General features: G+C 39.3%; 1 protein-coding gene across 1 annotated transcript in view; it reads right to left on the reverse strand.

Annotated features, from left to right (window-relative positions):
- CPED1 (cadherin like and PC-esterase domain containing 1) overlaps nt 1–25,486 on the reverse strand; it is a 338,587-nt gene extending 313,101 nt beyond the window's left edge. The window contains exon 1 of the mRNA XM_056118573.1: nt 24,970–25,486. Coding sequence (XP_055974548.1) covers nt 24,970–25,218 — 249 coding nt within the window. The 5' untranslated portion in view covers nt 25,219–25,486. The remainder of the gene's footprint in view (nt 1–24,969) is intronic.
- Between the last annotated feature and the right edge of the window lie 1,204 nt (nt 25,487–26,690).

The following is a 26,690-nucleotide window of genomic DNA, read 5'->3' on the forward strand; positions in this document are numbered from 1 at the left end:
CACTCTGTGTCAGCAAAATGGGCCAATATCAAAGGATGAGAACAGTTTTAGCTAGCCTCACAACAGGTGCACATAATGTTTATGGAAATTAAAAACGATGCAATCATGTCAACCACACTGGTAAATGTAGGATTATCAAATGTCAATAGCAGCACTTTTGAAATTGAGAGCGCCATATCACTGGTGCATCACTGGTACAGTTATGAGAAAATATTTTTAGTGGAAGAATATATTTCATCAAGCCATTCTACAATAATTAAAATTGAGACTTGAAAGTCTGAGAATAAGAATGTACAAAAGAAGTCTTTATTAGTCATTATTACTATTCCTAATTTTGTTTTGGGGTCACATAGAGCTGTGCTCAAGGGAATACTCCTGGCTCTGTGCTCACAGATCACTCCTGGAGAGGTTCAGGGATCATGGAGTGACATGGATTGAACTTGGTCTCCTATATGCAAACCGTGCACTCCAGTATTGTAACTTTTCCCAGCCCTCTTCCTCTTCACTTGCAGAATATTCCTTCAAAAATTACTTCACAATATTATATGAAAGTTGCTTTTATAACTGAGCACTTATTTTCATTGGAATAATACGAAAATCTGAAACCTCTATACTACCTTCGATAAAGCAAAGGATAAGGTATTGTAATAAATTGCTGGAGTGTTGGATATAACAATGGAGAGTAAGACAAAAGGATTGGGAATTAAAAATCAGGGTTTAAATTCTGACTTTACTACTTATTTTCATTACATTTAGAGTGTGTTCTTTAATCTTTCCACATCAGAGTTTCCTCGTTTGTAGAGTCTAATTAATAAGCCCAACCCTATGCGGTCTTAGTGGAAATTAAGTAGATTTTTCTATTTGAAAATCTTCAAGAGTGTCTCACTAACAAATGACACTAAACATACATGAATAAACTTGAATAATTATGTCATATAAAATTATGCTTCTATCAAATAATTCCATAAGCTTTTTAACTAGTATAGTTTACTTTCTGTCATTAAAAAGCATCTCTGTAACACTAGATATTTCCTCATATCTTGATAGATGGTTTTTAATTTTGAGCACTCATTTTTAAAAAAATTATATTCAGAGGCTAGCAAAACAGTATAGTGGGTAAGGAACTTGCCTTGCACTTGTCCAACCCAGGTTAAATGCTTAAGATCCCAGAGCACCATCAGGAGTGATTCCTGAGCATCGCCAGCTGTGTCCCCAGAACACAATAAAACAAAGAATATTTATCTATATCCTTTGTTTATATTCCCTCACCATAACAAAAAGTAAATAAAATTATTTGACTTCATCTGTTTTCCTCACTCGATTTTCTAACCACAACACCCAATAGGAGAGAGAGAACAAAAGAGAATGCTCTACCACAGAGGCAGGGTGTGATGGGGGGGTGGGGGGTGGGAAAGATACTGGCATCCATGGTGGTGGGAAATGGGCACTGGTGGAGGGATGGGTATTTGATCATTGTATAATTGAAACCCAAGCACAAAAATGTGTAACTCTACAACTGGTACAAATGTGTAAGTCTACAACCTCATGGTGTCTCACTAATAAAAAATTTTAAAAAAAGAATAGTGATTGTTGGCGCTGGAAAGATAGTACAGTTGGTGGGGTATTTGCCTTGCATGCAGCCAACCCAAATTCAACCCCCAGTACTCCGCATGGTCCCCTGAGTCTGCCTGGAGTTATCTTTAAGCAGAGAGTCATCACCTGAGCATCACCAGATATGACTCCTCCAAAAAAATGAAATAAAGAGACAGAAAAAGAAAGAAAAAAAGAAAGAAAGTTAAAATATTAATATATTGTATTAATATATTAATTTTAAGGGTTGGAATTAGAGCACAGTGTGTAAGGCACTTGCCTTGAACACAGCTGATCCACTTGGTCCCTGGTACCCTACATGGTCCCTTGAGCCCCAGTAGATATGATTCCTCAGCACAGTGCTAGGGTAAGCACTGAGTACCACAAGGTGTGGCCAAAAAGCAAACTAAAACAAAAACAACAACAAAATAAATAACATCATAGCAAGAGTAACACAAGTAGATTTAAACAGTTGAGTAAACAATGAATTTACAGTCTGAAAAAGTTAATAAAGAGGTTTATTATACAAACACTGTATTTCTCAGTTACTTACACTATTAAAAATTCTTCACCAAGACTCATCACAGAACTGAGAAATATAGCTCTTTAAAATATAGTGGGGATGAAAAATAAACTTGTTTTTTTCTTATGTGACAAAAGATATTTTTTCTGGATTTACAGAAGTAGCCATGTATTTCTGACATCTTTTGATACTCAAATACAAATCATATAGTAGGCCTCAGATGTGTACCATATATAACTAAAAGTCAAATTGCTTTACTGTTCTAGATTTTGACATTTTAGATATATTGCAGAGTCTCTCTTAGTGAATTATGTTTTAATTTTTCCACTATAACAATAGAATACATTTTTTCCTCATTGGTGAAATATACATTTATTTATACAAACTCAAGAAATAAAATGAATGGAATTTTCTAGGATGTTTATCATACACATTTCTACTTAAACGTCACTGTAATTTCAGGACATTTTAAGGACCACAGGCTTCCAAGAATATGCAAACTAAGCTTTATGGAAAAGTTCCTACCTCAACAAAATTCAAGAACTTCTGCTTTCCAGTTTATTCACTAGTGACTTAACTAAAACTTAAGCCCATCATGGAATGATCACGCATTTCTCCATGACACCAAACACTTTTAAAAGCTACGACAAATTCAGTGATGCACAGCTGAGACATAAAAGTATCCATGGCCTCTTCTTCTCCAATAACTCCTGCACTTTATTGCACTCACCCACTTCCAACAACTACACCGTGGGTTTTTGGTTCTGCAAAACAGACTCACCTCTGAAACTATAAAATGAGGTATTCTACTCTGTGGTCACATTTCAGCTATTTCCAACTCATCCATTTATTACAGAAACATCATCTTTTCAACTACTATCTTTCTTTCTGATACCAGCTTTCTATAGTGTGGAAGATCAGTTTCCTAACAAAAACCAAAAGTCAGGATGTCCCCTAGGCAAAACAGCATTGGGTTCTAGAATAGAAATGGGCAGCAGAAAAACACACCCAAGAGAAAATAGAATGAAGCCATTTAAGGTCGTCTAGATGGGCAAGATAGCCAAAATAGAATAGGTAACTGTCATGACATTATACCTTAAGGGTGCCTGCTGATTGGCTACATGAAATATCCCAGTCTCTGATCTGGGATATTTGCAGCTGAAATTTTGTTTTCTTTTGTTATGGGGCCACAGCCGGTGGTGTTCAAGAGTTACTTCTGGCTCTATGCTCTTGGATCACTCCTGGAAAGCTAGGGGAACCATATGGGACACCACAGATTCGATCCGGGTCAGCCATGTGCAAGGAAAGCATCCTTCTCTGTACTATCCCTGGGCTCCATGCACTGGATTTTAATGTGCATAGGGCATTTGCCTTGCACGTGGCTGACCCAGTCCACCCGGGTTTGGTTCCTCCACCCCTCTCTGAGAGCCTGGCAAGCTACCGAGAGTATCTCACCCTCACAGCAAAGCCTGGCAAGCTACCCATGACATATCAGCTATGACAAACACAGGAACAACAAGCCTCACAATGGAGATGTTACTGGGCCCGCTTGAGCAAATCGATGAACAACAGGAGGACAGTGACAGTGATTAACTTCTCTTAACATCTCTGTCAATTTAAACAATATCTCACATGTGGGGTACCAAGTGGAAGAATGATGCTGTACTTAATAAGTGGTCACTCTTTGTGTTCACTTAGGACTTCCCAGGTAACCATAAAACTTGGCCAACCCTTGTGTGTTTGTCTCATTCTCTGCAACTGGCCCCACCCTGGACAGAGGTCAAAAAGTGCCAATCTGATTGGCTTTAGGCACTACAGGCAAACATTTCCCCTTCTTTCTCAGCAGCCCACATTTCATACCCCAATGAAATGATTACAGATAAATTCTATTCCCTTACAACACCACATTCCCATGCAAAACCTCAAACAGAAGAACAGGATGTTCACAAGACAGACAAATCTCCACCCTTACAGAGTAAATGACCCATTCAGGAAAGTGGACATAAGGAATTAGTTATAATTAGTTATGACAAGGCAGATAAATCAGGATATTAAGGACACTCTGAGCCAAATGACCTTAGCAAGATCTCCGCAACCTTCCAGTTCCACTCCTGGGCTGAGGTTGCTGTGTGTTGCGGAAGGGTCAAGTTAGACAGATTCTGATTGTCAAAGCCAATTCAGTCTCAAACTCCCTAATCCGTGGTGCTGTGCTTCTCTGGCAATTCCCTCACAGATTCTCCATACAGACACTGATGACCTATTCTCCAGGTACCCGCTGATAACCTTTAGAGATAACTGCACACCTTTCTCAGGTCAAATGAGCATTGTTTAAAGAAACACATTGTTTTTTTAGCCAACCTACTGTCTATCCCCACAACCCACCTCTTCCCACCTGATTTCCATAGAAGAAATCTGTCTGTGTCTCATCCATGGATAATTCTATTTATTTTCCAAACTTCAAACTCCACCTTCCCCCAATCCACAGACCTCCCCATTTTCACTCCCAAATTCCTGAGAACTTTATCCATCTTTTAACTTTTACTCCTGAATCTTCTCCCCTCCCTTTTTCTCAACACTCATTCATACATTTGATGCTTTATTATTCTGGCTACTTTTAGAATTAGAGGCATGGCCTGGGCTCCAGGGAATAAAACAGAGAACCCTTATAAATCCAAGCATTCATTGGGCTTACTTTTCAGTGGGAGACCAATAAACAATGAAATTTTGCAAAATAAATTCCTTTTTAGAAATAAAGCTCTGTTGAGAATTAAGTGATAAGTAAGACCTATGATCTCCTTTGAGATAACATGATGCTGTTGCTAGCATGTATTGTGAATGTTGCATGAGAGAAGACACGTAAAAGATGAAAGATGGGAAGAGAAGTTAAAACTGGAGATCCCTGAACACTAGGTACTTTTTATTGACACAGGTATGCAATAACAAATAAGTGCCGCTGCATATAAAAATGGAGACAATGCACCATTACTTAGTCTCGTATTAAGTAGCTTGCACAAAACCAAAATGCAGAGAGCAGCAAAGAATTTGAATTTTAGTAACTTTATGCTGGTTTTTCTTCCTGAATATAGCTGGTTGAACTTTGACTCCTTTTTATTTAAAATAGACAAATTCCCTGTTGAGATTCCAGAAAGCCAAACTTTTTTTAGACTTGGTTTTCTCGGGTTTGGGGGCTACAGTGGTGGACTCCTGAGCACAGGAATAGATAAATGCTCCCAGAGTCCCCCCCCCCAAAAAAAAATCCAACAAAGCACTATTATTGTTGGAGCCAGGAATAGAGTATAGAGGTTAAGGCACTTTTGCCTCGCATGTGGAACCCCAGTTCAATCCCCTGCGACTCATACAGGTAAGTGATTCCTGAGCACAAAACTGGAGCAACCCTCAAGCATACCCAGTTGTGCTCCAAATGGGCACCTTCTCCAAAATTAAACCTAAACCTGGAATTCCAGCATGCAAAGCATGAGCTTTAACTCTTCAGGCTATGTTTTAGATCCCAGAAAACCAGACTTTTAAGTACCTAAGTCACAGGATTTTCTAATAACTATATATATAGTTATATATATATATGCATTAACATATGCCTCAGAGACCTGGACCCTACGAAAACAGGATGAGAACGCTATTCGGGTCTCTCAAAGAGGAATCGAAAGAACTATGCTTGGAATATCACGATTCACTCAAATGAGAGATAGAATCCGGAGTTCTGATCTTCGTCAACGCTCAAGAATCAGGGATGCTGTCTCATTTGCCAAGACATCAAAAATCAGATGGGCTGGACACGTAATGAGGTTTACAGACAACCGCTGGACTAGAGCCATTACTGATTGGATTCCACGGGACATCAAAAGATCACGTGGACGCCCACCTATAAGATGGTCAGACTTCTTCGTCAAGACCCTAAATGATCGGTTTGAAGCTCTGCATGTTCCTAGAACGAACAGATACCATTGGGCTACGCTAGCACGCAACCGGGATGAATGGAGACGTTACTGGCACCCGCTCGAATAAATCGATGAATAACGGGGATTAAGTGATTAAGTGATTAAGTGTTATATATATATATATATATATATATATATATATATCACATTTCTCCCATAATACAGATGAAGGTTTTGGTTCTTTTGTTGTTGTTTAAAAAGAATAAACCATAAGGAGCTCTAAAGAGGCATTTATTGCATAGAGGCACAGGCAATTGTGCCCTATGCTTTGATATAGAAAGAGGGAAAAGATGCAATAGCAGAAGAGTGGGTGCAACTGAGAGAGAGGCAGGGCACAGTTATGAAAATGTTCCAGAAGCAGGAAGAGAAGATTTGCTTATGTAAACAGAGAGGGAGTGTGTGAACCGAGCGATTTAGAAAAGAGGCAGTCACAGTAGAAGTGAACTGAACACAGAACTTTATCTGGTCATCCTCAGCTCAAAGATATTCCACAATAAATCAGATCCAGTTACCTTCATCCACAGGGAGCTTGGAAATACTGAGACTTGGAGCCTTTATCATCATTCTTGAAAAAGATTGCAGCACATTGAAAAATTGACTGTATGATCTGACGGTAAACCCTGAGAGCAAATTTCTTGATCAGCTCTATGTGGGATGCCCATTGGCCTCACTCATCACTGGAAACCACATGGTACCCTTGTAGAGTTCCGAGCTGGAGAAGCCAGGGGAAGGAGAACAGCAGACACGAGAAGCCAGCCCATTGCAAGAGAAGGATTGATGACAAGGCCAGACTGAACAGTTTGGCAGCACTGTAAAAGCTCCAACAAATGCACAGTCACGCTGGGCGTAGTTCAGCTGTATCTGTTCATGCTTTCCCGGAACTAGCCCTCACACATAGCAGGAATCTCGAGGACTGGGAGAAATTAAAAACAGATCCAAGACACGAGGATAACAAGTCCCTAGGTTTGAACTCCATGCCTGAGCATTGTCTTCCCGTCTCTGCACCCACAGAAATACTCATCCATTTGGAGACACTTAGAAGATTTCCTTTCTCTAGTCTAGCTGGTTTTGATTTGGATGCTAGGGATCCAACCTGGGGCCTCATAGATATGCTTACCACTGAGATACATCCTAGCACATGACTGTTCAGTCTCCTCGAGAGAGAATTTCGCCCTCCACCCCCCACCTCCTTCGTCAATATGCCACCCACGATGCACAGCTGCGGGTCATCCGTTTACTATCTGCTGTAATGTTACAGACATAACAAAGACCCAGCCAGGATTACAAAACACACAGAATTGGCTGGGAAATGGTGCTCCTGATAGCTTTCTGCAAGATATCTTTAAAAATAAGATCAAGCTTTAAATGGGATCAGCAGAGAAGAAAATTGCTTTTCCTTTAAACACATTTGATTTTACTTTCTATTTTGGAGCAAATAAAAACTTGCTCCTAAAGGTGGTTTTTTTACCTCACCTTCTCCCCTTTGCCATCCCTTCTCTTTGTTCTTTCTCTTCCAGGTCCTCTTGCTCAGACACTCACAAACTGATTAAGAGGGAGAAGTTTTTTCTCTCTCCCCTCAAGTCCTGATTTCATCTGCTGGTTTTAGAGCAAAGGATCCCTAGCAGAGTCCTGGAGTTCCTTCTTGCCCCTTGAAAACAGAGTGTCAGCAATAATAAAAGGCCATCTCAAATGAAGAAAAAGTAATATTGGACATTCATAATTATGAAATACCAAGCATATGACAAGGAGAGATCTTGTTCTTTTGAAAAAAAATATTAAAATAATACCAAGTCTCTGTTCCCTGAGCCAAAACAACAAGTTAATTCAGTGGTGATTCAGTCTTAAAATAGTAAGTCTGTACAGAAAAGAAAGAATGGGGTTTGGGGTCACTGCAACAATATTATTAAGCAAAGCATCATGCAATCTACCAAATATTTTCATAGATGCCAGAGACTTTTAATTGGAGCCAGAGACTTTGCAACAACACCCATAGTCTTCTGAATTCCATTCTCATCGACTTCCTTCCCCACCTTCTTCTCTTTTCTATTGACAGTAGTTTAGCCCCCTTTGGTGTCTGCCTGCATCTGGAACAAGTACCAATCTTCTGGCTTATTTTCCATGAAACAGGATCTTACAAATAAAAGGAGACTGTCAAACAGTGAAGATAAAAAACACCAGAAAATATACAAGGGCCAGGGAGATATACAGTGTGGAAAGCATTTTCTGTCTTGTCTGCAGCCAACATGGTTTGATGCCAGTCAATGCACTGGGCACCAAATCACCACCAGAGTGATCCTTAGTTGCAGAGCCAGGAATAAGCAGGATGTGACCCAAAAAACTACACACACACACACACACACACACACACACACACACACTGTCATCATGTCATTTCAAGATGCATTTAAATATCTCTTAAAAGCATATCTCATGAAAGACTTGACAAATCATTGTATATATATTTTAAATTATTTTTACTGAAGTGTACCACTGGGGGCTGGAGCAATAGCACAGCGGGTAGGGCATTTGTCTTGCATGCCGTCAACCCAGGTTCAATTCCCTGAATCCTATATGGTCCCCCGAGCACCTCCAGGAGTGATTCCTGAGTGCAAAGCCAGGAGTAACCCCTCTGCATCACCGGGTGTGATCCAAAAAGCAAAAAAAAAAAAAGTGTACCACTGTTTTATATGATGTGGATGTAGGGTTTAGGTCTCCACTGAAAACTTATATAAAATATTTTAAGTTGTTAAAAGATAAACTGAGGCATATGAGCAATTATAGATATTTATTTTAAAAAGTAATCTGTTCAAATTGGTGAACCAAACCAGAGGTGCTTAGAGCATGCTACTCTACAGACAGGAACCATGAAAAACTTACACAGAGAAAAACATAGAAGCAAAGAATAGAAATTATTTGATTAGCCATCCCTTAAGGCATTTGCAAGTTCCAATTTTGATTTGCTTAGGTAGGCAGGTATGGCATTGAAATCACTTTAGTACATCTAATGGCTTCCTTATTTAATTAATTTCACAAGATAAATGCCAAAAAAGTTTTAATCATATGATACCTTAAGGGTTCTGTCAAATAATAAGAGAAATATGAAAAGGTAGTATTTAAACATTAGGGACATAAAGACATTTTTAAATAATAGATTTTTATATATAATCCATAAAATACTATTCTCTGTTAAAAAATTTTAGTGATTGAGCACACATCATGATAGAAAGAATGCTACTAATACTTTTTATATGATGAGCATACATCATTAAGTTGGTGCTAGATAAAAACTGGGCAGTTTGTTCATTACTAAGCTAAAAGGGATTAAATTTATGCTCTTATAAGAAAACACACAATTGGGATATTTATACCAATTATCACATTACAGCTATTGTTTTTAGCTTAAGACATGCTAAGAGAAATGAGTCAGAAAGAGAGGGACAGACATAGAAAGATTGCATTCATCTGGGGAACATAAAGTAACAAAATAGGAGACTAACACCCAAGAATAGTCTAGATAAGGACCAGGAGGTTCACTCCATGTCTTGGAGGCCAGCCGCACAGGCTAGGAGAAAAGGCAGCTCAGATAGAGAAGGGAGCACCAAATAAAGGGTGTTGGGAGGATCCTCCCAGGATGGGAGATGCGTGCTGAAAGTAGACTATAGACCGAACATGATTCCCACTCAATGCCTCTTTTGCAAACCACAGCACTCAAAATGAGAGAGAGAGAACAAAAAGGAATGCCCTGTCACAGAGGCAGGGTGGAATGGGGGGGGAGGGGAGGGATACTGTGATCAATGGTGGTGGAAAATGGGCACTGTTGGAGGGATGGGCACTCAATCATTGTATAACTGAAACCCAAACACAAAATTTTGTAAGTCTACAACTGTACCTCATGGTGTTTCACTAATAAAAATTTAAAAAAAACAATTTAAAAAAGAAATATTATGCAGAGATTAATAAGGATTAAGGTGCTTTGTCTTGCAAGTGGCCAACCCTAAGTGTATCTCTGGCACCATCAGAAATGATGCTTGAACACAGAATAAGGAGTAAATCCTGAGTTTCCCATACCATGTGTGAACCAAAAAGTTACGGAGAATAAATTAAAAAGTGCTGAATATTAAGGCATCACACTATACATGAAAGAAATATCTTGTGTGAAACCAAATTGCTAGATCACGTTTCACTTAATGCCTTGGCACTCATCGCTGGTCCCACTCCATGGCCTCCTCATCTTGTCCCTTCAGTGCACGGGTTGACTCCAAGTCTCAACCTTCATGTTCCTTCAGAAGACCTTGGTAAGTGCCTTTCTGCTAGTTTACCCTGAGTCTGATCCTGTTCACTAATTCATGTTCTACTATATCAAAATGCATGCTCACATGTTTCAGTATTCGATGGTCCCTTTTTTTTACTTTTTAAAATATGGCAGGAAATAACAATACTTGGAATAACACAACAGAAGGCATCAACTAATACTGTTATCAAATTTTCAATTTCCTAAATGATATAATCCTTTAAAGATGAATTGTATTATAGAGGAGCATATTTACTATTTACTTCTGTAAGTGTTGAGAAAGGTGAGATTTTTTTTCCTATGGATCCAATTTATTTTATTTTGTTTTTGTTTTTTTTTTGCTTTTTGGGTCACACCTGGCGATGCACAGGGGTTACTCCTGTCTCATGCACTCAGGAATTACTCCTGGCGGTGCTCGGGGGTCCATATGGGATGCTGGGAATCGAACCCGGGTAAGCCACATGCAAGACAAACATGGTTGGATGATGGGACACCTCACTTATATCACAGAAAGGGGTTTCCTTTGAAAATGTTATGTTAGGTTAAGTGAGGCTATAAGTCTTGGGGCACATATGTATGTCTGCATATATATATATAGATATGCATATATATACACATATATGTATATATGAACATATATTATATATGTATATATGAATACATTTTTACAAGTACATTTAAACAAAGTAAATTCATTACAAATAGACATATCATTACTTTAAGCATTGTTTCTTTAAAATAAAAAATAATCAGCTTAGCTCTGACTTCTTCTATCCTTATCTACGACCCCATAAAAGTAAAAATATTAATTCTGCTTCAAACCTATCTGCTTCTAAAATAACTTGGATAAATAGGTTTAGTTTGTCTGTAGGAAGTTTCAGCTATGTTGTTAATGTTTTCACTGTTTACTCAGAAATAAAAAGATAGTAATAAGTAGGAGAATGAGGGAAAACCATGGGAAATCACATCTACCCTCAGGATGCGTCCAATAGGAAGGTCTACTGCTCAATATGAAAGCAACTTTCTTATCGATACTGTGCTAAGGTCAGGAGTTTCAGCACTACTACAGAAAAGTTAATTTCCTGTTCTGTTTTTCCAGCAGCATTTATACACTTTGGCTAAATTAAAGCTAAATTTTCACCAGAGAAGAAACTAAGCTTCGGGCTGAAACTATTGGAATGCTATTATATACTTCCTATTACTTGTTAAAGAAACAGGGAAACATCAAAGGAAATTCAGTTGTGACAGCACAATTTTGGACGCCAGTGGCATTTTGAAACATAATTGTGTAATTTTGACGTTTGTATACTGTGTAACTTTAATAAGAAATAATAAAGAATATCCCTAAAGCTCACATTAATGTTTCATATGCGTATACATTCTTTTCCCTCAAGAGACAACAAAAGCAATGAGAATATTTTCATATTATCCACTGGGATATGTTAAATTAATTAAGGAAGTAGGCTATTAAATTGATATAGCTCTAATGCCTTAGCAGTTCATATAAGCCAACCAAAATTAAGCCAGTTATTACTTCATGGTTATGAAATAAAAAATTAAGGATAACCAATTACAACCAAACAATCGTATCACATAACTGACTATAGCGTACAAGCTATAGTATACATTATATAATTAATATCTATACTATTACATATAAAATAATAAAATATAGCTACTGCACTACAGCCATTTAATTCCTTGTCTTCACTTCTACCATTTCTTTATAAAAATTCTTCCTCACACTGTTGATGGAGTACACCTAACCCCTTTTGGTTTAGTGCTGCTTGATTCTAACTGATTATTGCTCAAACTCTTGAGATATTTAACATGTTGTCACTTATTTCTGAACACATGAAGCTGTTAATTCCCTGTGTTTTACACTATCAGTGTTTTTTCTAAGCATTCTGAGCTGCAGTGTCTCCATCATATACCTATAACTGATATTTCTATTGCTATGCCACAGTCTAGGAAAGTATAACCCAAAGAAATCACTCTTCATGGTCACTCAACTCCTCAGCACTGGAACTAGATCCCCATTGGTGTTTTATCACTTTTGCCCAAAGAAGGTGAGTCGGGTGTAGGAGCAGGTGCATCACCTTCATAAAAGCACCGTTGACAGATGGTTCAGGAGGCTTCCGGAAGTCTGTACCACCAACCCAACACCATCCACTTTTCCTTTATGTCAAAACAAATAAGTGGCATCTAAGTTTCCCTTTATCTTTCCTCCCCATAAAGAATTTCCTATCCTCAGGCTCTTGGCCTTGCCTGACTGACTCTCCCATCCAGAACTGGCTACTTTTCCCCAGAAGTCTCTACTACATGCACATGGTCAGAATGTCCTTAGGGCATTGATTTGTCAAGTTCAGCTGTATGGTATGTTAGAAGAAATTGGTCATTAAGAGAATTACAATATAAAATTTTTAAATAATTTACATTTTACACATCAGAGAAGATGTACTACATTTCCTCTATTAATAGTTGAACACTTTTTGGGTAAGAGAGAAAATGTGCACAACCCTGAAAGTTAATGGAATGTATCTGATGGCATTTAGAGATGCCAAGGAGGAAAAGTGAATGCCATTACCATAGAATAAGTGCCTTAAACAGTGGCCTGAAAAAGGAATGAAGAAAGCCTACAGGCTGAGGATCAAAAGTACATATACTCACATGCATTTAGAAACAAATTTTAGTCATTTGGAGTGCATGTTTTTGAGGTCAGAGCTTTAACTCAGCCTCTCTAGGACAGGAAAGTCACCAAAATTAATTGGATACTAATTCTGGCCAGCCACCTTTTTTGGCATTTTCAGACATATATTCAGCTTTCAGAAGTAGAGCTGAGGGACTGAGGGATTTACTCCAAAGGCTGGGCTCTATGCTTCGTATGCAGGAGTACCAAGTTTGATTCCTGGCTCTACACGGTGCCCAGAGCACTGCAGGGAAGTGATTCCAAAACCAAACCAAAACTAAACAAACAAATCAAAAAAGCAGGGCTTTGCTCCATTTCCCATTAATAAGATTGAGAGTTTTGGGGCTGGAGCAATAGCACAGCAGGTAGGGCATTTGCCTTGCAGGTGGTGGACCCGGGTTCAATTCCCAGCATCCCAAATTGTCCCCTGAGCACCGCCAGAAGTAATTCCTGAGTGCATGAGTCAGATGTAACCCCTGAGCATCGATGGATATGACCCAAAAAGCAAAAAGCAAAAAAAAATGAGAGTTTAGAAGTTTAGGTAAAATTTACCTCTGCCCTACAATTAGCAAATATAGCTAGAATTTGAACCTCTATCTCCCAAAACCCTTCTTTGTTCCACAGTATACTAGTTTCTTATTAGACTTGTTCTTCAATATACATAAGTAGATTATGGTTAGAAGTCTTTCTAGAGATAATTAGATTTATCATTTTATATATATATATACATATATATATATTGCTTTTTTGGGTCATACCTGGTGATGCACAGGGATTATTCCTGACTTTTCATTCATGAATTACTTCTGGTGGTCCTTGGGAGACCATATGGGATACTGGGAATCGAACCCAGGTCAGCCATGTGCAAGGCAAACGCCCTACCTGCTGTACTATCTATCACTCCAGTCCCTAGATTTATTCTTTAAACTAATGTGCAGACTTCCGGGGCTCCTCCTTTAAAGTGCCTTTGAATGGGCTGTACTTTAAGCAAACAGGTAGGGGAGTTCAGCAAGAAAGGAGGGAAGCCTTACTACAGAGAATGTGGCTATGCCTAACGACGTGCTCTGAATAATTATTTTGGGTTAGCTATTATTTTTTCACTATACATTCCCTTAGCTTCCATCAGTTAATTTATATATAATATTTTAAATATCCTTTCATACAATGAAAACTTAGCACTTCTTTTATCATTACATTACTTTTCTAAACTTCGACATTATAAGCCAAGATGTTTGGCTTTTCACTTTGAACAGATCTATGGAAAGTACAAAAGTTGACAAAGTACTATTTACTTTTTAAATTTCCAAGTATGGTGTCCATTTTTGTTTGAGAATACAAATACTATTTTAGAATATGAGCTCATCCTTTTGGTGAGAAAGTCTCCCTGGAAAAAATATCCAAAGGGAAAAATAAAACCAAGACATTTCTTTCACCCAAAAAGGCCCGAGACTCAGAGCTGGTAAATGGAATCACTTTTTATAATAGCAGCATTATCTAGTGGTTCCCATTTGAGAGGGTTTATCTTCTGTGAGTTTCAAATTCAATGAAAACAAGAAACAGAACTGCTTAGAGGCAGAACGAAGAAAAAGCTGGTGATACAATCTTGAACAAACAAGAATGACACCTATAAAATGATTAATTCCAAAATTTAGAGGAAACTTAATGTAATTTATTTTAAAATGAGTTTCCTCGAGCCTACTTTAAAGTGTATCTAATAAGAAAAATTGAATGTGTTTAAAATTCTCTCGGTACACACATTTTTTTCACCCATGAGCATATTTCATTACAGAAATTTAACATAGCTCTAATCAACTCTCTCAGAGAAATCCACAAGTTCATCAGGCAACCCAACTAATTCTATGGAAGTTGGATGGATCCCATTAGCATGCTGACAGTATCTCCCGAGAGCCTTCAAAACCTGGATCATGGTACTTAGATGATGATTTTTAAATCCTCACCTTCAAGTCTAGTTATAATCTAACAAGAGGGTAACATGGAAAGTTCACTGTTGTTTTAAATCAATTTGTTTAAGAAATGGAAATTACTGGAAAGAGAGGATAACCTTGTTTTCAATAATTATCTAAATGATAGTGATGAAAGAAGTCAAGAGAAGTGGGAAGTAGAAAGAAACACTGCTGTGCTTTAAGGTGCTTGAGAACATCCACAGGATAAGGATCCCCACACAAATGAGCTGAAGGGAGCAGGAGCGATACGTAACTGGAGCTGATTCAATACAGCAATATGGTAGCATGGCTAGCATGAACCAGAAGAGCCAGAAAGAACACACAAAACAATTCAAGGGGTGTTGCTACTGGAGAAAGATGGAGCGTAGTATCTAAATGTTTAAGAAAGAGAAAACGCTGAGAGAATGCATTCCTCCCATTCTCCAAACTCTGCTTAATTCTCTGACCTTGAAATCCTGATTCACTAATTTACTCATTTGTTGATTAGGTATTTTTCAGGTATTCATTATATGTTTGATACTCTTTCGGTAATAGAAATACAGTAGCAAACCAAAAAAATAAAATTTTTATAAAATACAAAAAATAATAAGAAAGTTAAATAAAGCTCTTACTAGGGGATGGGGACGGTGGTGGTAAAAGGGAAATTAGCTACATCTGGCATCCCCAAGGCTTACTCCAGGCTCTATGCTTTGGGTCACTCCAGGTGGCATCTGGGATTGAACCAGGGTTGACTGTGTGCAGGGGAGCACCTTAACCCCTGCTACTCTCTCTCTCTCTCTCTCTCTCTCTGATCCCCATAAAGTCTTTGTGTTTAAGGAGCTTATAATATAAGCATAAAGTAAAAACACATACAGTAAACAAACAACTGGTGCATATTTGTTCCAGGTCCAAAATCTTAACCTTTTCCCATTTTTTCCTATGTATCTCTCCACGTGCCATGATCTGAGCATTTACACACAGACACACACACACACACACACACACACACACGAGAGAGAGAGAGAGAGAGAGAGAGAGAGAGAGAGAGAAGAAAGGAAGGAGAGAGCGAGGAAAGGAAGGAGGGAGGGAGGAAGGGAGGAAGAAGGGAGAGGGATAGAGAGAAAGAGAAAGGAGAGAGAGAGAGGAAAGGAAGGAGAGAGCGAGGAAAGGAAGGAGGGAGGGAGGAAGGGAGGAAGAAGGAAGAGGGAGAGAGAGAGAGAGAGAGAGAGAGAGAGAGAGAGAGAGAGAGACACAGAATCAGCCGAAATTGAAGACATTAATAAAAGAGTTCTGAATGTGGATAACATAAATTCTGTCTTGATTCTGAAGGCTTAGTTTATGTCAAAAATTAATAGCTGGGAGGTAGAGGAATGGGAAGAGTTCCATCTAGAACAGGCTTCCGTCTCAGACATACCTTACCCAAGGCCCGAAGTTTCACTGCTGCAATTATTCAGAGCTCACCTACTTTGTGAAGACCAACTTTTATGGAATTCAGGAACTACAGAGAAAATCTTTCAGGAGACTGTCACTGTCACTGTTACTGTCCTCCCGTTGTTCGTCAATTTGCTCTAGCGGGCCCAGTAACATCTCCATTGTGACACTTGTTAACTGTGTTTTGGCATATAGAATACATCACAGGTAGCTTGTCAGGCTTTGCCATGTGGGCAAAAACTAATAATAATTATTTTTATAGCCAACATTTATTGAGAACTTTCTATGAGTCAGGTTATTTTCAATGCTTCCCAGGATTAGCCTCAGATAAGCCCGATGTTTGCCTTAAAAGGTGAAGATACTTAGATTTTCTCAAGTCAGAAAACCAAATCCTATGGGGGTAAAAAAATATCTAGAAGGTATTAATATAACAAATGATTTTAACTTGACTCCAAAGATCATGTGCTAACTCTTGAGCCTCCTCAATAGTTTGTGTTCCCTAGAGACTATCCCAATAATGCACCCCAAACTGGGGCTTAAAACAACAGAAACATGAGCTCACAAATTTGGGAGTTAGAAGCCTTAAATCAAGGTAAAAGGTAAGGTAAAGGCCCTCCCGTTGATCGTCGATTTGCTCGAGCGGGCCCAGTAACGTCTCCATTGGAGACTTTGTTGTTACTGTGTTTGGCATATCGAATACTCTCGGTAGCTTGCCGGGCTCTCCGAGAGGGGTGGAGGAATTGAACTCGGGTCGGCCATGTTGGCCAAATCAAGGTAGAAGCCTTAAATCAAGGTAGTAGCAACATCAGACTCTCTCTCTCTCTCTCTCTCTCTCTCTCTCTCTCTCTCTCTCTCTCTCTCTCTCTCTCCTACAAGGAAATTCATTTTTGTCTGTTTCCAGTTTTGGGTTCACTGTTTCAGAGCTGCCTAATTTCAATGTGTTTTTCTAATCACGTGGTGGAACCAGTGTGTGTCTTCATATGGCTCTAGTTCTTACATGCCAGTCATATTGAAATAAGGACTCACTTATTGTGTAAGCAATTTTATCAATGACTATATTTTCAAACATACTCAGATCCTGAGGCACTGGGGATTAGAAATTCAATGTTATTTCAATGTTATCTTTTTAGAGCGGGAGATACAACTTAATCCACGACATCAACAGATAAAATAGATAATATAGAAATAGGGGAAAAATGATCCCACTCCTGTCATAATTATAAATTTCGCATGCTATTCTGAGGCTGGCATTTTTGTTCTTAGAATAAACTAATTTTCCTCACTTATCAAATTAAGACCTTAGGGGCCAGAGCAATAGTACAGCAGGTAGGGAGCTTGCCTGGCACGCAGCCAAGTGGGCTCAATTCCCAGGCACCCCATGTAGTCCCCTGCTGCCAGGAGTGATCCCTGATCTCAGAGCCAAGACTAAGTTCTAAGCATAGCCATGTGAGGAGCCCCAAAATACAAACAAGCAAAAATCAAATAAAAATCTTACACTCAGATAAACAATAAATATCAAAGACAATTCTAAAATTTGAAAAGCCATGTTCTCAGGAGAATGGGAAAGTGTGAATACCCGTTTGTGCAAATAGAGATTAAAGGAATTATTGATTTGGACAAGAAAATTTTTTTAATTTTGTTTGTGGTCCACACCTGGCAATTCTCAGAGGTTTCTCCTGGCTCTGCACTGAGGAATCACACATAGCAGTGCTGAATCTGGGTCGGCCACATGCAAGGCAAACACCTTACCATTGTACTATCTCTCCAGCCCCTGGACAAGAAAATTTTAAAGGAAAGTTATCTGAGTTTTCATAGGTTTGGATTCTATTCCATAAAAGGTATCAGAAAGAGGGAGAAGCAGGCCTGGAGATTCAAGAGCAAGTTTCAAGCCAGAATTATAAATGATGAGTTACCTGTCTTCCTTCTCTGCAAACCTCCACACAAGGATGAAAAGTTAACAATATGTAAACCTGCCACAATCACAAGGGAAAAAATAAAACAATGACACAATGAACTAACCTTGGTAAAATCAACTTTAGCACCAACAGAAATATGGTATGAAATGAGATCACAAGTTATTCAGGAGGTTGTAATCATGGGTTGTAAAGATGAAGTTTCAAGAACTTTTTGCCCAGTAGTGAAAAATGATTCAGAGATGAATCTACATTGAATACAAATTATTTTATTAATAGTAGGCACAGAGTCACCTAAGAGAGAAGTTTCAACAGAGCAAAAGAGAAGTTTCAGAAGACCGAAGGGGAACACTGTAGCACTGTCCTCCCGTTGTTCATCGATTTGCTCGAGTGGGCCCAGTAACATCTCCATTGTGAGACTTTGTTGTTACTGTGTTTGGCATATCAAATACGTCACAGGTAGCTTGCCAGTCTGCCATGTGGGCGAGATACTCTCCGTAGCTTGTCAGGCTCTCCGAGAGGAGTGGAGGAATCGAACTTGGGTGGGCCAGGTCGACCGAGTACAAGGCAAACACCTTACCCACTCTGTGCTCCCTTCGATAGCTCAACTGGTAGAGTGCAGGACTGTAGACTATAAGGTCATAGACTAAAAGGGAATAATAGGGAATTGGTAGGAGCGACAAGGAAATATATCCAAAAAGAATGAGCTACATTTCTTTTAGGAAGGGAGACAGAGTAAAGGTACACTGGTTACTGACTATTGTTTTATCAAGAATAGGTATTTATTGGCAGAAAGTATTTATTGGCAGAAAGGATGGTTCAATGAAGGGATGTGAATGGAAATATTATAACTAATTGAGAGTAACTCTAGAAAAGTTTTGAAACAGATTGAAAGGGGGTGTTCATGGAACATAAGAGTAGGATTTGGGAAAAATATTCCAAATCAATCTCCCTACCTTCAATTATAAACCCTCCAGTTACATCCTAGAACATTCCAGGATATAAATTTATTCATGCCATTTTTGGCTATTTAGAATTAAGTCTCCTTGCCAGACCCACATCAGACACTGATGAACACTATATCTACTCTATTTGTATTTTGCCTTCCTTCTCTACAAACCTTGACATATCACTGCATACACACACACACACACACACACACACACACACACACACACACACACGTGCACGCACGCGCACATATGGAAGCACAGACACACATGCACGCATGCATGCGCGCGCGCACACACACACACAGCACACAGCAAATAATTTAAATGTCCCAAAAGTACCTAGTTATTTAAATTCTTCTTTGAATATGCAACATTTTCTTCCTGTAATACCTTGTTCTTTCTCAAATCTTTCTAACACTTTGTCTTAATATTTTGGGTTTCCTAGCACCACTATATTTATTTGTCTCATAATATATTTTATTTCTGTGTGATCACTTTCTAGTACAGTGTCTGGAACTTACAGATTATTCAACAAATACTAATGAATAAAGAAAATAAAAGAAAGGCAAGAAGACGAGAAAGGGGAAACATAAAGTGAGGTGTTTTTTTTCTCAGTTGAAGATCAGAGTTCTCAGTGAGATCATATCTCGGTGAGATCATCATTTCCTTTAAAGAAAGTGAGCCCATGTTCCAAGAACAGGAGCATATTTAGACATTTTCTGTGGCATTTAGAAAGAAAAGTTAGCACAAACTGCATCACCTTGCCTCACACTATCACTGTGGTCACAAATCATGGACAATGGTTGGCCTTGGCCATGAGAAACCAAGAACTCTTATGTACAGTACAGACCAAAAGGGGGAGAATACCAGATCTTCTTGGCAGGATGGTACCCACAAAGGCTCTGGCCTCACAGTGGCTACCCCCAGAGTCCAAGTAACACTACTTGAACGTAGTATAGACAAGTCTAACCAAAGGACTAGGCCTGGATATAAATCAATTTCTCACACTAACTCTAGCCCTGCCAACTCTTTAGTGCCTGTTCTGAGATTCAGTTGTTTAGTACAACTTCTCTGGATATGTCTGCCAATATTGCATCCTTTTATATTGCTCTTTTCCTTCCCCCTGTGGCCTGGAATTGTACCTTCTAAGTATTTGCACCATATTAGGTTTAATAGAAAAGAAAATATAAAGAAGTAATAACTTTAATTTTTTTTCCAATGTGAGAGATGCACTTCTGGGGACACAAATTAAAAATATGATGTGTTTTAAATGAAAATATTTATTTGGACTGACCCAGTGTTCAGTTCTAGGAAAGAGGAATGGTAGAGAAAAGCTGATGAAGGAGAATGAAGAGTCAAAATGCAGCGGAGTATAAATTGTTCAGCAGCAAAGAAGCAGTCATTTTCCTTGCCGAGCATCCACAGGAGATAATTAGAAACACATGCTGATCGTGAATATCCATGTGTTCCCCAAATAGCAAAGTTTGCCTTCCAGGAGCATATGCTAAGAAGATTTTCTTCCATTGTGTTGCTAAGTTCCCGTGTTTCCTCAATTATGAAATATTTAAGTGTTAGATTCTAGAAGGGGGAAAAAAGTCACTCTGAGTGACCTACTTCAGTGAAGACAATGGCAACTCTCTTCAGTTTATATATGAAACGGAATTAATGTTAAGACTTAGCAGATTATCGGCCAAAATTCAAACTGCTTTACTTTGGGACAAAACCAGCAGAAATGACAATAGTGCATCAGCTTAGCCATGTCCTTTGGAAGTTGGAATAGAAGACAGAAAAAAATCTGCCAGAGTGAAGGAGAGTACCTCCTTAGTGTGGAAAGTTGGCATGTGCTCTACTATGAGCTCAGTCAGAACTAAAAAGTTTTAGACATTTACCAGATCCCAAATGTAAAGATGTAGAGGGCGAGCTGCTACTTTTTATATTTGCTGCTACTTTTGTTGCTAAATTGACAAGCCACAAAAGGTCTTCTATTAGCAACAACTGTATCCAAAAAGACTGAGAAATATTTATTGTTTATTCATAAAAGTATGAAAACTAGAATTCAAGAAAAATTCTATGAATTTAATTTGGTTACTGACTTTTATCCCTATAGACACTATAGCATTATTTGAAATGCCTTTTCAAGTGTTCTCAGGTGGATTTTTTAATTAAAATCCCCCCACCCCCTTTTAGCTTTATAAGTACAGATATAGCATCTACTTCCTGAAGGGGTAGTTAGTTTAATGTTTAAACATATTGCCTTTTAAGCATTTTTATGTATCTTAATAATTCTTTTGATCTGAAGGGATTCTAATTTTACTATAAAACTGCTTTTATATCCATGCACAATATTTCACATAAAATGCCTGGGTTTGATAAGCATATTATACTTTCAAATATTTCCTGGAATCCATGAACCATATGTCAAAATCAGTTTTTTTTAAATAACTTTCAAAATAATTTAAAGATGAATACAAATAAGGGAAATTTTAGTAACATGCATATTATTGTTTTTCCAGTAACTATTAATAAAACCAAATTTTTAGCATAGAAATCATGCTGCTTCTATAAAATTTGTAAATACTTTATTTTAGATCTTGAGGAAAACTCTACGTATCATAGCATCTTTTTCTTTTTCTCTATTTTTTTAAATTTTTGCTTTTCGGCCACACCCAAGAGTGCTCAAGACTTACTCTTATCTCTGTGCTCAACAATAACTGGGAGGTACCCATAGGGCCATATGTGGTGCAGGGGACTGAACCCTGATTGGCTGCAACAAGGCAAATGCCCTATCCACTGTACTATCTCTCCAGTGCCAGTTTGTTTTTTCCAATTTGTTTTGTTTTCTATGGGGGCTACACCTGATGCTCAGGGCTTACTCCTGGTTCTGCACTCAGGAATTACTTGAGGCACTGCTCAGGGAACCATATGGGATGTCAGAAATTGAACCTGGATTGACCACATGCAAGACAAGTGCCTTACCTGTTGTATTCTTTCTCCAACTCCCCTGCCAATTATTTTTACATGAACTTCCTAAGTAACTGCTTTTGGAAATCATTTTGACACTGACTCCAAGTGCATTTATTTTGTCACTTTTATTATTGAAAAAAGTGTTTACTCTTCAAAACGGAATTATTATTTGATTTCAGTTTGGAACATATCTTACAACTACTCTCTATCTGATTGCAATTAGCTTCTATGAATTTTATTTTTATCTTCCTTTCTCTAAAAAATAGATACATAAATAAATTTTTAAGTGGTTCTAAATCAACAGTGGGGACAAGCTAAAAACCAAATATGTCCGGCAAATACATGGAAATTAGCTTTTCAAATCCACTGACCTTCAAATCCATTAAAAACGTATAATTGAGAATTTCAAGTTTTGCATATGGCTAAAATAGTGAAGACTGTGAATAATTTGGAAAAAAATCATCATGTGTTGGGCAATTTTTATGAAGGAAATTCCAGAATGAATGTTTTACATAAGCAGCCAATAAGTTTCAGATGGTTTATAAGTAGCAGGAGATCCAAAGCTGAAATGGAATTTTCTGAGACAGCCTACAAATAACAGTTAACATATGCTTAGTCCCATGCAAAAGCAGTCACCAAAATCAAGTAGGCAGTGAAAAAATGTTGTAAGTTTTATTAAAGAAAAATATTTTTGTCAGAAATTCTTAGCAACAATTCTACTTAGAAACATAAAGGGCAAAAAAAAGCCTTGATTATTTTAAAAAAGATTATATTCATCAACATTGGAAATGAATCAGAAGTAGCTTACAAAGGCACAGTTTACATCTTTCATAAATTAGATGTACTTAAAACCCAGAATGCAGAAAAAGTTAATGCTACTATAAATAAACAAAGTAGTATACATTATCCCATTACTATATAGTATTTAATAACAGAGTCACACTTACAGTTGAATTTCATCTTACAAGTGTTTCTATACTATGTATCCATTCCTTTGACATAAGAAAATTCTTGGTCCATATATTTCTAGGGACAGAGGTGTGGCTCCAGAGGCATTACAGGTCCCCTGAGCACTTCTGGGTGTGGATTCCCAATAAACTAACTTTTAAAAAGATATTTTTAGATGAGACATTATTCCTAACACAAGAAGTCACTTATACCTTATGTTATTTGTTCTAGCCTCTACCTACTTTGTATTTAAATACGTTCTTAAGATTGTTATTTAGTGGGCTGTTATTAAATCTTTGAATTTACTTTTATTTACAGCATCTGTTTGCTCAGTGCGAATCCTTTCCTGCCTCTGAACCAGGTAGACTTATCATGTCACAGTGTGAGACCTGTAACCTGCACTCACATCCTATTGGTCCCTTAACCTCCTGCCATGTCCTTCTATTGACCTAATTAAACATGTGGTCCCTTCGGAATAACCATGGGAGCCCCAGAAGGATATATGGGCCCTGGTTGAGAAATGCTTACAACATGATGATGATCATGACCTACCTCATAAGCTCTAAGGGTTGTTAGGTAAAGGTGTTTTGAAAGCAAGAAAGAAGGTTATGATGCTAGAGAAGTCGGCAATGCAGTTGGTACTTGGTAGGAAATTCTTTTTAAAACTATACCCTTGTTCATAGGATCTACCTAAACCTACTTCAGGTATAGGAGAAAAATTGTTGATTGATTCCGAAATTATCTTGACACACTACTTGCTATAACATAAAAATCAGGGCTGGAGAGATAGTATAGTGGGTAAGGCAGTTGCCCTCAAGCAGCTGACCCAGGTTCATTCCCAGGCACTACTGAGCACTCCCAGGATGATCCCTGAGTACTGGGCCAGGAGTAAGTCCTAGTGTCACTGGATGTGTCCCCCATCAAAAAAGAAGGAAAGGAAAAAAGAGAAAGGAAAAGGAAGGGAAGGGTAAGGAAAGAAGAGAAAAGAAAGGAAAAGGAAAGGAAAGAAAAGAAAAGGAAAGGAAAAGAAAAGTCAGTGACTTTGCCATCACAAATGTCTGAAATTTTCCTCTTCAGTTTTACTATTTAAAAGATCATCATTTTAGTAATAGGTTAGAATAGAGAGGTATGTTAAAAAAGAAATTCAGTGTGACAATTTGGGGGGGTAGATTATGTTTTTTCCAACGTTGGATAAGTAAATTAATAAAATGAACTAGAATGTGTATATACAGAATAATCTTTATTTCCCTAATCCTATAAGCAATAAATATGTTGGTGCTTTAAGTAAAACTATTATATGAATATTTTTCAGCAATTAATATATTGCGATCAAAATGTGTTCACCAATGAAAAATCAACATAACCAATACAAGATGGAATTCTGGAAGATTTTGAGTCTGAAATGATCTGCTCACTCATCCTAACCGCCAAGGAAAGGGATCTTCAATGTTAATCAAATTTCGTGAATCTCTGAGGTCTGTTCTCGAACTCTGAGTCTTCAGATGTCTTAGATTCCCTTATATTTTCGGGAAGCGGCTCTCAACTGTCTCCACTGAAGTGAAATGAAGTGAAATTCTAAGAGCCCAGAGAAAGGCTAGGACTCGCAGCGCACATGTGTCTCACTGTCAAAAGGTCACTCTCTGGGCTGTGTATACTCTGGATCCCTTTCAGACCTCATGGAAGTTAATTTTAGTTGTAGGAAAGGACAGCGAGAGGCAGACCGCTAACTTTACGGAAATGTCAAGGTTAGTTGTCATGACAGCCTTACCTTTCTGGTTTCCTCTGCAGTGACAGGGAGAGGGAAGCACCGTCTGTCCAGGGAGAGACTTTGCTTGCAGCCTCTGGCCTGAGTCTGGGTGGGTGTGTGGGGGCCAGCCCGGGGGACCGAGGCTGAGAGCTTCCTCGTCCCTCGCAGGGTCAGAGTCTGGTAGAAAAGACAGATTGCCACTACCAAGCCCACCAAGAAGGGCCGGGGGCAAAATCGCCGACGACAGAGAAACCCTGGACGACAGACCATGTCCAGTTTCAGCTGCACTTGGCCGCGGTCCACGTCGTCCAAAAAGTCATAGCAGCGAGGTGGCTGTCAGCCTGAAGAACGCATGTGTGTTTTCTTTTCCCACATCTTTCTCTGACATCAGGTTCTCTCCAATCCCGCTTAAGAACTTCCCGATGGCTCATGCCAAAGTATATCAGAGGTCCCCAACGTCGGAGGCCACGGCCAGTGACAGTCGTTCCATAGATGCCACTGCCCCAGGGGCTGGCCTGGGTTTAAAGAAGAGGCAGCGAAAGAATCATCGTTCTAAGTGAGCGTGTGCGCCCCAGGCTGCCAAATTGTGGTTTCCGGGAGTGCCTTATTGCCACACCATCCTGCAGCTCCCAGGACAAGAGAAAACAACACCCAAGTAAATCTGGAGCCTTCAAACAGCGTCCAAGAACGCGCTCGGTGAAAAGCCAGCGCGCCTGTTGCACAGCTGGACGCCGGCCAGTGCGCCCTAGCAGTTCCTCCTTTCCTCCTCGGGCTCTTCAAGCAGCCCCGTTTGCAGCCTTCCAAGTTTCTGAACAGCTTGCCTTCATCTCTTTTAAATTGCCACTTTCCTGTAAGCAGTCATGGCTTTGAACATAAAAAAGGGACTCGACGGTCTGGCTGGACACGTTAGTTTGGCTGGTATTGGGCTCATGCCCTTTCAAGTTCAAAGTTCTCTGTACTTACTCCGGTTTCCATCCTTTCAGACAGGAAGAAAGAAGAAAAGGAAAGAAACTAACAGAAACAAAAAAAAAAACAAACCAAAAAAACACCCAAGTTTCCAAGATCCCTTCTGGGATGGTGAGTTCAAATCAGACGGAAGGAAACGCCCAGTCTGGAGCGTGGGGGACCCCGGCGCGCAGCCCCCAGCGAGCCCCAGCTGCAAGCGCGGCCCGGAGCTGGGGGACCCGCGGGCATCGCGGCTGCTGCCCGAAACCGAGCCGGGGGGGGCGGGGCTAAGCACCCCCACCCCCAGCCCCACCCCCACCCCCGGGCTCCTAGACCCTCGCGGGGGCGCTGTCAGCTCCCACGGCAGAAACTTTTACAGCCAACGGCCGCTCTCTGCTCCCCTGACTCAGGACTCCTTATCCAGAGCTGCAGAGTTTTCCAAAACACACTTCATGCTTTGGCCCGATGTGATTTGTTTTGGAAAAACAAACAGCCCTTTCGTCAATGGGTGGCAAAGGTCGAGGGGGTGAGACTGGGTTGACTGCGAGGACCAAAAGGTTCTTCTCTCCCAGAGAATCGGGGGGTGGGGGTGGGGTCTCTGGTACTTTCAGGAGCATAAGTGGGTCTGAGCAAGGAAGCCTGGGTGCCCACCAGGCTGACGTTTTCCCGGGGAGAGATCCGTGTGTCGTTGTTACTAGGACTTTCTTGCTGGACTCTAGGGGCTGCGTCCTGGAAAGGCTGATGGCCTGACACTTTGCTCCTACAGTGAGCTCCTGTAGCAGGCGGCAGGGCAACTT

This window comes from Sorex fumeus, unplaced genomic scaffold (assembly GCF_029834395.1).
Source record: "Sorex fumeus unplaced genomic scaffold, SorFum_2.1 ptg000037l, whole genome shotgun sequence".
Taxonomy (NCBI): Eukaryota; Metazoa; Chordata; class Mammalia; order Eulipotyphla; family Soricidae; genus Sorex; species Sorex fumeus.